This window comes from Mustela lutreola, chromosome 14 (assembly GCF_030435805.1).
Source record: "Mustela lutreola isolate mMusLut2 chromosome 14, mMusLut2.pri, whole genome shotgun sequence".
Taxonomy (NCBI): Eukaryota; Metazoa; Chordata; class Mammalia; order Carnivora; family Mustelidae; genus Mustela; species Mustela lutreola.
In genome coordinates, this window is record NC_081303.1 from 13,346,754 (window position 1) to 13,363,742 (window position 16,989).

Here is a 16,989-nt window from a genome sequence, read left to right on the forward strand (position 1 = left end):
TCTTCCCCAGCGTGAATCCCTCCCAGTCTCTCTCCAGCTGGGCGGGCATTTCGCAGTCCTCCCGGGGGGCTGGGGGCAGGGAGGCAGGCAGCCCTAGTTTTTGTTTTCCTTGGATAAGAGTTTCATTCACAAGGGGTGGACTGACTTCTCTGTCAAGATTCTTACCACTTTTAGAGTTTCAGCGGGACTGGGAAGCAGAGAATGCGAGGCTCACACTTCTGTGAACAGCTGACAGCATTTTTCTGTCGGGGGGGGGGGGGGAGGGGGTGTGACCTGGAGATTCAAAACCAAGACTTAATTTGAATGAAACAAGACCAGTAAAAGAAAGAGGAGTTAAGATGATAATAAAAACAAACAACTAGGGTTGTAGACTTCTCTATCGTAAATTACCCTTCTCTTGCATTGTTTTGTGGAGGCTGGTCTGGCTGTTTGTTTACCCTACGCCCTAAATTGAATTTCCCCACAATCACAGGACTCAACCACAAATCTGGCTTGGATGTATTAAAATGTAAACTGGTTAAAGATTTCTGTAGGCATTTCGGTGAGAGGAAAAAAAAGAGGGGGAGGGGTACATCACATGTTCTCCATCTCCTTGTTTCAATTTAGGATGGTGCAATTTATTCCAGAACAATAGATAAGTAGATATAATAGATGCGTAGAAAATCCCAAATAGTTTTCATTTAAATGTATAAACGTTCTTCCTTCTGGTCTTGCAGCGTTCTAGGGGTTGTGCCGACACGCCCGGGGTTTACCTGCCCGCGCGTCTGCAGGAGGGTGGGGTGGGGGGTGTGGGGCTGGGTGCGAGGGGGTGTGGGCGTGGGGGTGGAGGGTGGGGCCAGGGGAGCCGTTACCTGGGCGAAAAGTAAAGCAAAAACAACCGCCCCACGCTTCTCGCGCGACGCAGCTGGAAAGCCGCTCAGGTGCAGGGCTACATCCTCGAGGATCCGGTGTGGAATCCCTGGGCTCCCAGACCCGCTGGAGGCGGGGGAGGGGGCTTGCGAGACTACCCTCCGAGTTGTCTGAGGCCGGAACCTTGGCGAGGGAGTGTTCTGGATGAGGTTCGGACTTTGGGGGCAGGAAGGCGGGTGTGGGGAACCTGCAGTTTCACATGCAGCTCTGAGGGTCTCTGCCCCCCAGGCGGTTGGGCAATCGGAGAGGCTGGGGAAAGGACAGATATTCCCAGGTGTGTGTAAGTGGGAGTGGAGGAGGTGGGGACGACCCCTCCATCACCGCCGACTGTAGGGGTGCAGGTGCCGGTGTGGGGCTGCTGGAGGGGGCCCGGGCTCCAGGACCCTTCTAGTTCTTACTTCAAGTTACCAAACTATGACCTTCGATCGCCTCTCCCAAGAGCCAGGTGAAAGCAGGGGTTTTTGCCCCTAACCGTGCCCCCAATACCCCACAGGCGCGCGTGGTCCACCCCACCCCGCCCCGGGCAGGTTCGAAACTTCGCGAGCCACACTCGCGTCCACGTATATTCGTCCTTGGCAGTTGAGAAGGTCCCTGGTTCTGCCACTCTCGAAGCGGAGACAGCTGGGGTCGAGGAATCGGAACCCGGAAATCGTTAAGGTTCAAATCCAGTTCTGTTGAAGCCCCAGCGAGTATCTGGAGCCTTAGGACCCAACCTTTCCTGACAGCCGGGCTGGAGGGGCGAAGGGACTTCGGCTACGGGGCCTCATTTCGGCTGCGGTGAGTGCGCCCCGACTCCCCGCCGTCTTGCCCCAACCAGTTCCGCTCTGGGAGCAGAAAAACGCGTGAAAGGCGAAGATGGGTTTTCCCTAAACGTAGCCTAAGAGGGTGGCGACCCCCCTCCGCCTGGCCCGCAGGGATCAAAGCACCTTCTCTTTCCTCCTCGTCCCGGCCGCTCGGTTTCAACCCCACTCTTAGCGCCCAAGTTGCCACTAATTTTTCAGCTCCTCTCCTCTTTCCATGTTCTGCTCGTTTCACTAAGAAACTGCCCGTCAATTTCAAACGCTATGTGGTTGTTAAAAAATCCTAATCGGCACGGTTCTACCACCTGCCCCGGCCTCGGGGACCCGCTCCCCGCCCGCCCGGAGACGGTTCCGCGTATGCGCTCCTGCGGGGTGTGCCCGGGCGGCGGGCTAGGGCGCACGGTGCCGACCGAGCGCTGCCCTCCGCGACTGGGTTAACGCGCGGACTTCTCGCGGGCCAAGCGGCGGAGGTCAGCCCCGGCGGGTAACTGTGTGGGTTCACGCAGGGGTCTTTTGGGCGCACCTCTCCCACAGCGGGGGCTACCGCTTCTGACCCTACCCTGTCCCCCAACTTGGGAAGGCGGCGTCTGGGGGAGGGGGGAAAGGGGCCCAGAAAATGACCACGCATTTTAGAGAAAGGTCGTGCCCGCTTCCCAGCCTCACCTAGTTTGGGTTGCGGCCAGGCCCCGCCCCTCCATCTCCCCCCAGTCCTCCAATCTAGCGGAGGGAGAGATGCCAGCACAGTGGAGTCATGCCGCTGGCTTGGGCACCATTGGCTCATGGCTGGAACACGCAGCGGCGAGTACGCACATCTGGCGGCCCGCCCGGACGGCTCCGGTCCTGATATGGAGAGAGAGGGCGGGCGGGTGTGCGTCCGAGAACCAGACGCCGGGAGAGTTTGTCGCGGCCGGCTCCTCCCCGAGCTTGCATCACCAGTCCCCCTCCTCCCTTCCCCCTTTGGCCCCTCCTCCATCCCTCCTCCCAGCCTAGCCTAGTTCGGCTGGTTCTCGGGGGAAGCTATTAATAGCATTACGTCAGCCTGGGACTCGTAACCAGGAGTAAGCTGGCTCGCCGCCAGCCCGAGGGCTATAAAAGGGGTGATGCAACGCGCTTTGAGCCACAGTCGCACGCAGCGAGGCGCGCAGTGCCCAGCGCTCTCCCGGCGCCGCCGCCCGAACCCGAGCACACCCGCCCGCCAGTCCGCGCGCCGGCGGTGCGTCCTCGGAGCTCGCCCCTCTGCCCCGCAGACAGCCTGCCCGACCCCGCCCCGACCCCGCCCGCCCTCTGGACCCTGGCCGCCCTGCGTGGAGACCGGAGGTGAGCGCTGGAACCGAGTGAGTGAGCGCGGCGAGGGTGGCCCGCTTTCATTCCCTTTGCGCCCCTCTAATAACCAGTCCCGCGACCCCTGCGCCCGTCCCCGATCCGCGCCTCCAGCCTCTGGCTGCGAAAGAACTCTGGCCGAACTTCTCCCATGCAAGGCTGCTCCTCGGCGCTTCGGAAAGTTTCTCCCAAAGAACTTTCTCTTTTGACTTGGGGCGCGAGGGGTTCCCAATGACGGAGAGGGCGGGCTCCGGCTCCTCCGCGGGCTTCGGAGCCCCGTTCCTCTCCGCCTTCGACGCTCGCTTATCTCGCCTGGGGCTGGCGTGGGGAGGTGGGTGCGCGGGGGTGGCCGAGGCTGTCCAGCTCGCTGTCCCACTCATCCTTCGCTTCGTGCCCGGCACCGCGGTTCCCGAGCCCAGCCTTCCCGGGCCCCGCGGAGAGGCACCGAGGCCGGCTGCCGGCGGAAGGGCTGCCTCAGGAGCGGGACCGAATGAATGGGAAAGGGACGGTCGTGCCGGGGTCGCGGGCGCGGCCGCTGGGGGTCGCCTTGGGCACCCTGGAGCGCTGGGCGGCGGGACCGCGCCGGAGCCTGGAGCGAAAAGTTAGTTGGCATAAGTTTAGAGGTGGCGGGCGTTCGCGTTGCTGCCCTGGGGTGGAAGGCGGTGAGGCTTCCCGGCACAGGCTGGTGTCCAGCCCCTGAGCGGGAGACTTCTGGTCCCAAGGCTCTCACTCGCTTTGCTCTCGTACCTGTGACTCTTCCTCTGGCAGGTCTGCGGGTTTCTCTGCGTTTCGCACCTTGGAGGAAGCAAGGGTGAGAAGCCCGCGCAGATAGTTGAGAGAATGCCTTCGTGGTCTAGTGGCCGGGACCCTGAGAGCTTACACTGCGCTTCTTGTCTTTGAGTCTCAGTTTCCCCAGCTGAGAGAAGTGGGCGCCCAGGGCCCAGTGCTGGCTCCCTCGGCCTGTTTGGAAGTACCAAGTGGTGGTTGGACCGATGACCATTAAGGTCCTCTCTGGCAGAAGTTTTTCAGATTCCAGGGCGATGTAACTAAAAGAAAGGGGACCCATGAAGAGCCTTGAATGACTTGGGGGATGGTGGGTCTCTGTCTAATGTCACTGACCAGCTTTGGAGGCAGTGAGGGGGAGGAGACTTCTCTATGGGTCATGTCTTCCCTTCCTAAGGTTCTTTCCATTGCATTGGTTCTCCTCTGATCCCCCACACCCCATTTTCATGTCATCTGCTTACTTACTTTCCTCCTAACCATTTTCTTTTCCTGAATTTTATTACCCAGATCACATTTACCTCCTTGTAAATAAGGGTGTTGCTAAACCCTTGATGAAGGGGACTGGGCGGTGGTGGTGGGGGGGGTGAGGGAGGTGGAGGGGGTGAGGGGGGTGGGGGTGGGTGGTGATGAGTGATAGAAAATTCCGGTAGTCTCCCCCAATGCACCTGTTTCATTGTGGGTGACAGTCCCATTTGTTGCGGGAGCTCCCCATCTTTTTTTTTTTTTTTTAAGAGTTTATTTATTTATTTGACAGAGATCACAAGTAGGCAGAGAGGAGGAAGCAGGCTCTCTGCTGAGCAGAGAGCCCGATGGATATGGGGCTGATCCCAGGACCCTGGGACCATGACTTGAGTTGAAGGCAGAGGCTTTAGCCCACTGAGCCACCCAGGCGCCCTGGAGCTCCCCATCTTTAAATGAAGGAGAAGTTGTTATTACTGCCCTTCTTATTTTGTATTTAGTATTTGGTATAGACTAATTCTACGACATATAGACTCTCGCCTTGAGGATATCCTGGACAAAGACTGGAGTAGCAGAGAGGTTTGTGGTTGTTACCATCTGGGTGGTTTCAGGGACAGTGTGACAGGTCACACTCCAGGCTGACGGTGTGGATAGGGTAGAGCACCCCAGCACCTGTGTGGCAGCTGTTGGAGCCTTCCCATCCTTTCTGTCTTAACCCCACCCCTCTCTGTATCCCTCTTGGCTCTTTCTCTCCATTGTTCTCATTCTTCAGTACTCCCTCCCTGTTTCAGTGGTGTCAAAGCTGCCTCTGTTGTGGGTACCAGGTTACTAAGATTGCTGACCGCTTGTCTGCCTGGCCTGTGGCTCTATTCTCCATTTGCCTAATTGGTTGGTCCTATCGGTTTGGATCTCTATTGGTGATGAAGCAAAAGGAGCAGTGGGTGAGTGGTCAACAGCTTGGTGAGGGCCGGGCCACTCACAGCTCTATGGCCTTGGGCAAGTCACCACCTTCCTGGATCTCATGTTAATTGCAAAATGAAGATTTGACCTCCGTGCCTCTAATACCAGGCATTCCACCCCATTATGTAGAGCTCATGATTTCTGTTTTCACTTGGCTGAGCATGGAACAGGGTCAACGGTTGGAAGTGTCACCCAACCTAGGGAGGAGGAAGTACATAGCCAGGACACCAGAGAAACTAGAAATGGTTTCATGTGTGAGAACTGGTTATTTCTCAAGTACGTGAGAGCAGTGGAAACAAGCTTTTACCAGCAAATAAATAGTGGGGTAGATTGGGAGCTCAGGGTCAACCAAAGTGCAAAAGAAGAAAAAAGTGACCTGGATTTCATTAGCTTCCAGTTAATCCCTGGTTAATGGGGCTAACATGCATTGACAACAGCATTTTGAGTTCCCCTGAAATGGGAAAAGTGAAATCACAGTAGTAATGGCCATCCAGTGTGTATATAAATCAGCCTTTGTGACTCTTGTATCATCTTCTTGACCATCTCGTGAGGAAATGGGGGCAGGCGGTATTGGCCTCATTTTACAGATGAGGAGACTGAGACCCAGAAAGTGTGGGTGGCTTATCAGTGATAAAAGCCCAGTGATCAGGCACAGTGATGGGCCTATTCAATTTTTAGATAGGCTGGGAGAAAGACCAAGATAGGAAGTTTGTGAAAGACCCGTATCGGCTTCCTATACTGTGAGATGTTTTACGAACAGCACTTGTTGCGGGGAGATGAAAATTAGAAGTGAAAATTCAGCGTAGTTGTAGCTGCTAGGAAATAAAATCTGGGAGTTGAATTTCCAGTTAAAGAAATGCACGAGTAAAGTTTCACTTTCTTGAAAATGATGAAACTGCCAAAGATATGACATGGTTTCTGATTGAAGATAATGAAGCAAAAGTAAAATGGAGGTTCTTTGTAGCAAGTCTGGACAGTTTTAAGATCAATGTAGAAAGCCAACTCAGAAAATCCCCAAAGAGATTTTTTTGTCCTTCAATGAGGGGGAATGTTGGTAGGTCTCGACTTCCAGAAAGTTGTCTGAAGCTTTAACTTCATTTTCCTCATAGAGGTACAGCCTGAGCCTGGGCTGAATCAGACCTTAAGAGAATGAGTCAAGGGGTAACTAGAAAGTAGTATCTCAAGAAATTAAGCTGTAGCAGAATGCAGAGAAAGCTCAGATCTCTACAAATGTAACTGATTTCCTTTCTGCAAGGCTTTGTTAAAGCATTTTTACAATCCGTTTCCACCCCCCAAGTAAGCCCACCCATTGCTTTTCATGAAAACATTCCATACCACTGACATTCTTGTTACTTTCATCGGGATGGTTGACTTTAAACTAAAAAAGGAAAAAACCAGTCCCAAACAGCAGACCCCAAGCCCCGTGAGATAATTAATAAACTTAGCTGGGGGGTGAAATAGAACTACACTCAAATTCAGACTACCGAAGTGGAGGAGCGCCATCCGGTCATCCAAACAAAGGCCCTCCAGTGGTAGCTCTGAATTCCATCCCAGAACTACAGGGTTTTTAATCAAGTTGGTTAAGGGAGGGAAAACATGAATGCACAGGAGAATCCTAAGCCTCAGGGCTTCAGGAGGCTGTTTCTCAGAGCTGATCACCGGCCAGAGAAGGACCCTCCCCTCATCCTGCCATGATGCAATTAAACTGATAGAGGAGCCTGGGATCTAGCTCACGACACAGGGCTTTGGGAAGAAAATGACAGCTGTTTCCCAGACTTCTCTGAACAGTCAGTGGTGGCACTGATGGCCTGGCATTCTTGCCTCCATCAGTGTTTTTCAGATCGTAAGGGGGAGTCCGTTCAGAGGTCAGGGTGATCTCTTCCGAAGTGTTTGAGATCACGGAGAATGACCAGCCACCCTGCCAGCGGGACCCTGCCTAGCATCTGTCACAGAGCCGGCCCCTGGGCTGGAGGGACCCGGGGGGGCCTCCCCGTTGTTTTGTATTTCCCAGGGCACGTTCATGTATTACTTTCTCAACTCCTTGCACAACTCTGGAAAAATGGGGTGATTGGTCATTAGCCTTCTTTTATGGAGGAGAAAACAGGCATTGGGAGATGTGATGATGCGTAAGTGGGCCTCAAATCTGTGATCATCTGACCCCAGTCTAAGAATTGTATGGACCAAAGACCCACTTAGGGCTCTGGAAATGGAACCAGAGTGTGCGGGCTGACACAGAAAGACCAGCCGTCCGTCGCACGGAGTGCATTCTCCCCCTGGCTCCCTGCTTCTGCTTGCTTTTCCTCTCCGCCGCTTCTGTAACAGGACCACCACCCGCCCGTGCCAGCCCTCACCCCGCCAGAAAGGTTTGCTCTGGCTTTTTTGGTTTTTGCCATGTAAATAGTGTTTTATATTCTATAAGTTCAGGGTGTGAATTCTGGGGTCAGACCTAATGCAAGTCCTGATGCTGCTCATACCGACTCTGTGAATTTGAACAAGGTGTTCAGCTGGTCTAAACCTCAGTTACCTGATCCGCAAAAGGGGGCTAGGACCTAATGCGCGGGGTTCTCATGAGAGTTACATGAGATCATGCAGGTGAGGTTTCTAGTGTCAAGGAGACACTCGTTAAATGTTAGTCACACGCCAAAGGGCTACTACTAGACTGGGCCAGTGACTGCACAGGGCCAGATTGAGAAGGACACTCCAGGGGACAGTGTGCCTAGACTGTCCCCACATACCTGGACAACTGACTGCAGGGATAAGGGGCACGGCTGCTGCTGGAAGGAGGGCCCAGCGGGCTGAGATTTGTGGGGGGCTCTTCAGATTGGAACTGTGGGCCTCTTACGACTTCCTCCCTTCCCTTTCCTTCCGTTGCGCCTTTCGGCTCCCTGGGCCACCGAGTGACAGAGGTAGATGAGAGCTCAGAGACCGGTTAATTTGACCCTGTCTTTCCCCCTTTCATGTACTCAGTGGGGCAGTCTGCGGGGGACAGCAGACCTTGGGAGCAGCCGGTGCCAGGTGCTGGGCCAGCTCTGGGCACAGCAACGGTAGAGACACCCAGTCCCCATGCCACAGGCACTCTCAGCCATCGGCCAGATGAAGACTGAGACTCGGTCTAGGTCACGCTGCCCCTCAGTGCTGGAGCCGGTCCCAGGTTCCCTTCGATCCCCAGCCCCAGCCTTTGCAGACACCACGGGGCTGAACACCACCCCCCCGGGAGAGGCCCAAATTCTTGGTTCCTTGCTTTGCTTCTCTCTGAGGTCTTTTGCTTCAGCGGTCTTAACCTTAAGAAGGGGCTACTGGGGGCGCCGGGGTGGCTCAGTGGGTTAAACCACTTCCTTCAGCTCTCGTCATGGTCTCAGAGTCCTGGGATCGAACCCCATGTTGGGCTCTCTGCTTGGCGAAGAGCCTGCTTCCCCCTCTGTCTCTCCCTGCCTCTCCACCTACTTGTGATCTCTCTCTATAAGATAAATAAATAAAATCTTTAAAAAAAAAAAAAAAGAAGAAGGGGCTACTGGTCCCTTGTGACGTGACTCTCCCACCCCAGCCCCAGGCCCTGCCATACTGGGCTGAAGAAACACACGTGCTGGCTGCGGTTGCTGTCCTCATTCTCACTGACTTGGATCAAAATTGTTGAGGAAGAAGCTTCAGAGGTTAATTCGCTAAATCCAAGGGTCCCCAGGCCGTCATTCTTACTTCCATTCATGGACAGACAGAGTTGGCTTCGCTTCAAATACCTTCCAAGCTTCTTTTCAAAACGGAGACTGAAAGTGGGGTTACATAAGAGTCTCACTGTTGGGTTTTTTGTTTTGTTTTGTTTTGTTTTTTTCTTTAAATGCTCTTCCTCTTTCAGGACTGTTTGAGGCTACATTTGCGTATATGCGCACCAGCCAAAACTAACACCTTCTTGAACTCAGAGTAGCCTGAAATGCCACCCTTTATACATTTCAAGGAGGCATTTTATGCACATCACTGAGCTTTGTGCTTTAAGAACCTGTTTTCCTCAGGAGGAGGCATAAAATGAAAACAACACAGAAGCCCAAAGGGAGTGCGGCGGATATGGGGAGACTTGGTCCCGCGCCCCAAATCCCTGAAGTAGTTTGGGTCTCCATATTTCTTTCAGCAAGATGATGCTTCAACACCCAGGCCAGGTCTCTGCCTCGGAAGTCAGTGCATCTGCCATCGTCCCCTGCCTGTCCCCTCCTGGGTCACTGGTGTTTGAGGATTTTGCTAACCTGACACCCTTTGTCAAGGAAGAGCTGAGGTTCGCCATCCAGAACAAGCACCTCTGTCACCGGATGTCCTCTGCACTGGAGTCGGTCACGGTCAGCAGCAGACCCCTTGAGATGGCAGTCACGAAAACCGAGGTAGGTTCCCAGCGTTCTCTCTGGTTCTTTCCGCACTTTTCCACTGTACAGCCCCCAGGCTGGGCGTGCTCCAGGCAGGGGCTGCTCAGAGTGTGGTGACGGTGTTCATCACCGCGAGGACCCCAGCAGCCAGCCTGGGGAGCCAGGACCAGCCAGCTGTGCTCACAGCCCCGGTAACAGCTTCTGCTCCCAGGGCGCCTCTGTCTCCAACACTTGCACGCTTCCCTGTCGGGCGCGCTTCCATAAGACGCCTGGAGTAACAGGCGTGGTGAGAAGTCTGAGAGCTGGTTGCTGGCTGTGCGGTGGTGGCTCGAGGACCTCAGAGGGGAGGTCTTTGTGGGCTACTTTGTGGGCCTTTCCCTCGTGGATAAGAGACGGGATTATATCAGGCTTACTCATCTGCCATGACCACTGTCTTTGGTCAAGGGGTAGCAGAACTGGCCAAGAAAGAACTGAGTTTAAAAGGAAGTTGGTTCTGCATCTTTATGATTCTATAAAAGGGTGTGGTGGTAACAGTGACTCCTGCATAGGATTGATCTAAGGCTTCAACAACATGGCGTTTGCTGGGGGTCTCGCTGGTGGGCAGCACTCGGTGACTGGCCACGGGGCTCCACATGACACTTTATCCATAAGCCATCATTAGAGGCATCACCTGTGCTCCGTTAACCTCAGGATGTCATCATCGCCTTGTCTGCTACTGGACAGTGCAAGGTGGGCCATAGGGCACACACGGAATTTTTAAAAAATTCTCTAAATACCTTGAGATAACAGGATGTAATGGGAAGTAGTAGGCTCCCCATAGAAGAAAGAAAAGCATTTTGCAAGGGTATTTGGAGAGTTCTTTAGAGGAAGAAGCAGATGTCCAATACAGAGGACAGCCAGTGACAGAATATCTCCTGCTCTGAGGCCGTACCCCTTAAAGCACCCAGCTTATCTGCTGACTGTGTTTACTAGGTGACCTTCTGATTTTAGCTCAGTATAACAAGGAGGTGCTTCTGATGGGAAGAGAATGCACCAACTAAATCGTTGAAAATTCAGGTCCCCTTGTTTGCTATAATTCTCACCTGTGAAACCGATGGGCATGCATGTGTTTGGGCAGCAGGACCCTGTTCTGCCAGGTCCCAGTCACCTCTGGGAAGGCAACAAGGTAGAATGAGGCAGTGCATCCCAGAGAGGACACAGGACAGGGAGCCAAAAGTCTGGGTTTACACCTGAGCTTTGTTGCCTGCTGATTTAGTGACCATGAACTAGTGATACCTGGGTCTCTCCGAATGCACTGCTGCTGGTCCCTCTGTCCCTCATTTCCATGTCAGGACAGTCAGGAGATTGAACCGAATGGCTCTTTAAAGCCTTTTCTATCTCTGACAGTGTATGATTCTGAGATTTGCTCTACTTTCAAATACTTCCTCATATGAGAAAACCCTGAGTCCTCTCCCACTACCCCCAAACACCTGTAGGGTTGTGTAGAGAGCACCACCATTGCTGAGTTCTTGATGAGGAACAGTGAGGTTAATATGATAGTAACTAAGGCTTACGTAGCACTGACTGTAAGCTAAGCACTGTAAAAAGCATTTGAATTTTATATATATATTCCTCCCCACACCATTAGATTGATAAGATTATTGATCGTATTTTACAAGTGAGGGAAACTGAGGCTCAGAGGAGGATGGTAAGTTGCCCAGGGTGTCACAGCTGATAAGTGGTGAAGCTGGGATTCAGAGCCAGTTTAGTTTAAACTCAGATGTCTGCCTGTGCGGTCCTGGGGTCCAGAATGTAAAAAATAAAACTGTCCCTTGCCCTGCTTTCCCCTCGGGCTTTGTTTCTCTAAATCATGAGGACTTCCATCTCTGTGCAGCTAACTCAGTGTCGTCAAAGCCAAAGGACTAGTAATCAGATGGGTCTGAGGTGACTACAGTGCCCCAGGATTTCTCTGATTTGAGGTGTGGCTCCCTGGGGAGCCCTTACCTACTGTCCGGGGCAGCGACAGGTGACACAACAAGGTCTGACGTTAGCTGCCTAGACCATCACCCACTCAAGCCCACCGTGAGTACTTCATCCCGGGCAGTCTCAGGCTTCTAAGCCAAGCCCTGCGGCTGAACTTTGTGGGTTTCCCATCAGTCACGATCAGAGCCAACCTCCAGAGAGGGCCAGATCCTAAAGCGGGACAGGGTTTTGTTCTCTGAGGAGCCCCACGGCTGCCTCAGGGTGGGGCACAGAGGAAGAGGTTGGTAGGTCTTTGCTGGCTGAGTCACTGGTTGGATCCTGGTCACCGTCCACAGGTGGCACCAAGGCCCAGGCCGATAATGCCACTTTGTTTGGGGAATATGCTTGGGCTCCTCTTTTCCGGGAGCTTCACGGGCTTCTCTGGAATTCCTGAAGGAGGTGCTTTCATGCTCTGAGTGAAGACAGAGGTGAATGGGGTGCCCTGGGTCTCAAATCAAAGAAGAGGCAGGAGAGAAAAGGTGGCCGGCTAGCCAATGTTCCTGACGTCATTCCTAGATCCAGGGGAAAGGAAACGAAACAGAATCTGTTTTCTGCTCCAGGGGATTACAGTCATTACTGATAGATTTCAATTTGAATATCCCACTCATTTCAGAATCCAAATGTATTTTTCAGATAAACTGAATTTTAACTGACTAGTATGGTCAGTGTAATTTTTTTTTTAAGATTTTATTTATTTATTTGACAGAGAGAGAGATCACAAGCAGGCAGAGAGTCAGGCAGAGAGAAAGGGGGAAGCAGGCTCCCTGCCGAGCAGAGAGCCCGATGTGGGGCTCGATCCCAGGACCCTGAGATCATGACCTGGCCGAAGGCAGCGGCTTAATCCACTGAGCCACCCAGGTGCTCCTGTCAATGTAATTATTTTAAACTATTTTTTAAAAGTTTTATTTATTTGACAGACAGAGATCACAAGTAGGCAGAGAGTCAGGCAGAGAGAAACAGGGAAGCAGGCTCCCCGCTGAGCAGAGAGCTCAATGCGGGGCTTGATCTCTGGACTCTGAGATCATGACCTGAGCTGAAGGCAGCGGCTTAACCCACGGGGCCACCCAGGCGCCCTTGTATTGTCAATGTAATTGTAACCAGCAGTTTTCGATTTGCAGTCGTCCTTTGCGAGTACATGTGGAGAGGTTTCATGCAGGACTTGACTTCTTCAGTCCTCCTCTCATGGAGGCTGTCCTGGTTTGCCATTTTTGTTGCAGTGAAAGGCACTGTATTTAAGATGGGTTGCAATTTCTGCCTCCCATGAAGCATGCGGTCTCTTGAATTTTATAGGTAGCTCCTGAAGAAGATGAAAGGAAAAAGAGGCGTCGGGAAAGAAACAAGATAGCAGCTGCCAAGTGCCGGAACAAGAAGAAGGAGAAGACAGAGTGCCTGCAGAAAGTGAGTCCTCCCTGCAGTGCCTGCAGTCCGGGCGGGGCGGGGTGGGGCGGGGCGGGGTGGGGGGGGGCGGCAGGCGGTTGATCCTGGGTTCCAGCCCCTAGGCCGGCTGTGTGCTGAGTGGGGAGTCGGCTTGAGGATTCTCTCCCTTTGCCTCTCACCCCACTTCCTCTCTCTCTCTCTAAAATAAACAAGTAAATCTTGAAGAAAGAAACAGAGAGAGAGAGTTGTCCCTGCCTCACCCCTCCTCGTGCTCGTGCCTGCCCCCCACCAACCTCATTTGCCATCGCAAGGGGAGTCAGAAAGGCCCCTGCCCAGAAGGATGTGTAGATGGTAGTGAGAAGCCAGTTGCTGCAAGAGGGGGACAAAGCTGTTAGCACCTCCAAGGGGATTCTGGGTGTAGAAGAAGCAGGTGTGTGAATTAAAAACCACAGCTTGTCTGCTGCCCAGATTCCCGGCAGGCTTGGCCGGTCCACACATGTCTGGCCCCTTCCAGGCTGCAGGATCTGTCAGCCCAGTCAAAGGAAGCCTCCCTCACCCGTTTTACCAAGAGAAGGAAGCTGCCAGCTCTCATTGGCTCAGTATGAAAAGCCTTTAATTAATCTCTTCAAACAAGTTATTTCCTTAATCTGCAAGCAGTGGTTACACTCTTTTTTTCCTCTGCGTGCTTCTGTGTTCTTAACTCCCTCCCTTCTCAGCTCATCCTGCGGCCCGTCCGAGGTCCCTCCTGCATTCTGACAGCTCCCCTTCTGCAGGGAGAAGCTCAGGCAGGAAGAGCATCTTCAGGCAGGCAGGGTGGGCCCTGGCACAGTCCTTCCCATGCCTTTGTCCCCTCCCCCGAGTGTAGACAGGCCAGGGCAGAGTGTCCACCGGGGGTCTGCAGGTCCCCAGGGGTTCTGGTGATGGCTTCAGGGAGGCAGTGAAAATGGAGACATTTTGTGTGCTGCCTTGTACATTTCTTTTGGGGAGATGAACTTCTCACTGAAATTAGCGACTCGGGAAAGACTAAGCACCACGAGTGTGCATTTCCCGGGGCCCTCTTGGGTCCAGGAGGGCTGCGCATGGGCCCTTGGACTGACACAAAGGAGTTATCTGAGCCCTTGGTTCATTGCCATGAGAGTCACAACCTGCAGTCAACTGTGAGTGGAAACTCGAGGGCGTCTCTGAAGAAGCCTCCCAAGTTCAAAGGCTTCCCCAGGATCTGGATTCTTCCAGACCTAATGCCGCTGTCCCAGCTTTGTGACGACACTGTCCCTGGGGAGCCCACCGCACTCCCTCCCTGAGGGCCGTTCCCAGCCTAATGAACCCTGATGGCAGTGACCTCCCGCACTCCGAGGCCAGCCTTTCTGTACTGGAACCTTGGCTCCATCCCTAACACTTATGTTGCTTTTCCCCCAGGAGTCGGAGAAGCTGGAGAGTGTGAACGCTGAACTGAAGGCCCAGATCGAGGAGCTCAAGAACGAAAAGCAGCATCTGATATACATGCTCAACCTTCACCGGCCCACGTGCATTGTCCGGGCTCAGAACGGGAGGACTCCAGAAGATGAGAGAAACCTTTTTATCCAACAGATAAAAGAAGGAACATTGCAGAGCTAAGCCATCGTGGTATGGGGGCAACTGGGGAGTCCTCATTGAAACCTTCTATATCCCGAACCCTGAAGCCATTGGAGATCTGACTTCCTGTGCCCCTCTCGCATCCCAGCTGTGAAGAACCATCGAGGTGGAAGAGCTCTGGGTAACTCAGCTGGGCCTTCCCTCTCTGCGCCAGAGTGGACACTGGACCAGGATGAGGGCATCTTTTTCTCTCAATGCCAGGATTTAAGCCTTAACATGTTGGCTATTCTTGGATGCTGCAGAGGGGCCCCAGTTAGGGTCCTGCCCATCTTCTGCCTGGATTGTACCAAGACCAGGACTCTCAGCATTAGAACTCATGCTGAAGAAGTGTCTGGAGCTTGGGTGGATGGAGTGGGGCCACGTCCTGCACTGCCACTGCCTCAGCCACACACAGGGGACACGGAGTGAGAATGACATTTAGCAATGTTGTACAATGGCCAGGGTTGTGCTTTCTAGCAAACCTGCTATCAGGCACCGGAATTACTGTGTGCGAGGCATCGCTGTGTCCAAGCTAGGCATTGTGCTCTCCTGGTGTTTGTTGCACACAACACCGGTGTGATTTTCCTCGGATCTGGTTTCTGAGAGTTTGGGGGGTGATCACCACAAGGCAGTGTCTTACAGAATGTTGAGGTGGCCAGAAGAGCTTGTCCACCCCGGGAGAAGAGAATTCTGCTGGCGAGCTGGGCAACTTCACATCACTAGAGAAGGCCCCCTTTCCTTCGGCATCAGGGTATTGATGCAAAACTCATGGGCGTGACTGCAGGTCCTCTGTCGCAAACTCAGTTCTAATGTCACAGGAAGAAAGCAGGAAGTCCGACTTCCAAAGGGCTAGGACTCTCCACTCGGTGACTTAGGTCAGGAGTTGTTTCTAGGCCAGAAGAGCCAAAGAATATTCCACTTTCCTTCTCTCGTGGTTCACAACCACATTCAGTGGAGACACATTTGAAACCGGTGATGCCGAGGCTTTAGCATTGTTGTATGTTAGTGGCATTGTTTGTCATGAGGATGTTTGTAGAAATCTGGCCCAAAGCATTGAGAGCTGTGAGAGGTCATTCACACTGGCCACAGGACTCTGGCTACTATCTGTTTAAATTCTGATGTTTCTGTGAAATCCTCAGAGTGTTTAATCCTACTCAATAGTACATTACAATTTTCTGTAAGAGAAAATATTACTTATTTATCCTAGTATTCCTAACCTGTTGATATAATAAATATTGGAACCAAGACGTAGTAAACTTAAGTGTCGTGCTGGTTTCTGTTCTTGTTCAATGGGTTTGTGGGTGAACGTGAGTCATTTCCCCACCTCCCACTCCTCCATTGTGGGCAGAAGGGCGTTCTGCTTAAAATTCTCCCAGGAGGGGTGCCTGGGTGGCTCAGTGAGTTAAAGCCTCTGCCTTCGGCTCAAAGGGTCATGATCCCAGGGTCCTGGGATCGAGCCCTGCATAGCAGGGAGCCTGCTTTCTCCCTCTCTCTCTGCCTGCCTCTGTGCCTAATTGTGATCTCTGTCTGCCAAATAAATAAATAAAATCTTAAAAAAAAGAATTCTCCCAGGAGTCATCCTTTGCTCCTTGAGGAGCCTGTTAGGGTCCGTGATCAAAGGAACGAGACTGACACAAAATGAAAATCAAACAAAGCTTTATTTCGTGCCAAGCATCAAAAATCAAACTGACTGGTAGGGGCCATCTCTTACAAAGAGATGACGATGACCCCAACAAGGTCACTCCCAAGAAGGCCGCTCCAGATGAGGCTGCTCTGGACGAGGCTGCTCCGCAGACGAGGCCACTCTGGACGAGGCCGCTCTGCAGATGAGGCCCCTCCCTGGTCGGAGGCGCTCCCAAGAAGAGGCCGCTCTGGATGAGGCTGCTCTGCAGACAAGGCCGCTGCTGACGAGGTCGCTCCCCTGACAGGGCCGCTCCCCGGACAGGGCTGCTCCCAAGAAGAGGCCACTCTGGACGAGGCTGCTCCCTGGGTGAGGCAACTCCTGACGGCGAAGAGGCGACGACAACAGCGATGATGACAAGGAGGACAACAACCCCGATGACACAGACTCTGCTCTCCATGACGCCACTCTGGGACAAGGCTGCTCCCCAGAGGAGGCCACCACACCGGACGGGGCCGCTAGACAGCTTCGGACGAGGCCGCTGGACGATGACGAGGCCGCGCACCGATGAGGCTGCTCCCCAGAATGACACCGCTCCAGCGAGGCCCCTCACAGCAGGGCTGCGGCTCAGAGCAACAAGGCCCCTCGCGGCTCAGGGTGGCAAGGCCACTCGCAGCTCGGTGCAGCAAGGCCGCTGGGAACCACAAGGCTGTTTTCGGGGGGACTGCAACTCGGTGGTAGCAAGGCCCCTGGCGGCTAAGGCCGCTGGCGGCTCTCACGGCTCTGACAGAGCTGTTGGCTC

At 53.4% G+C, this 16,989-nt stretch overlaps 1 protein-coding gene across 4 annotated transcripts; it reads left to right on the top strand.

Annotated features, from left to right (window-relative positions):
- The first annotated feature begins 918 nt into the window (after positions 1-918).
- ATF3 (activating transcription factor 3) lies at positions 919-15,827 on the top strand. Of its 4 annotated transcripts, none has more exons than XM_059145266.1 (4): positions 919-1,058; positions 9,352-9,595; positions 12,869-12,976; positions 14,372-15,827. In XM_059145266.1, the coding sequence occupies exons 1-4, from the start codon at positions 1,054-1,056 to the stop codon at positions 14,567-14,569; spliced, it is 555 nt and encodes a 184-aa protein (XP_059001249.1). In that variant the 5' UTR covers positions 919-1,053; the 3' UTR covers positions 14,570-15,827. The 4 variants fall into 4 exon arrangements, with proteins under 4 accessions (XP_059001249.1, XP_059001253.1, XP_059001252.1 ...); XM_059145270.1 differs by lacking the exon at positions 919-1,058 and adding an exon at positions 1,496-1,686; XM_059145269.1 differs by lacking the exon at positions 919-1,058 and adding an exon at positions 2,821-3,043.
- The last annotated feature ends 1,162 nt before the right edge of the window (positions 15,828-16,989 follow it).

Coding starts and splice junctions, on each gene's coding strand:
- ATF3 (XM_059145266.1), top strand. Junction 9,596..12,868: donor TGGCAGTCACGAAAACCGAG/GTAGGTTCCCAG, acceptor TGAATTTTATAG/GTAGCTCCTGAAGAAGATGA. Junction 12,977..14,371: donor AGACAGAGTGCCTGCAGAAA/GTGAGTCCTCCC, acceptor CTTTTCCCCCAG/GAGTCGGAGAAGCTGGAGAG.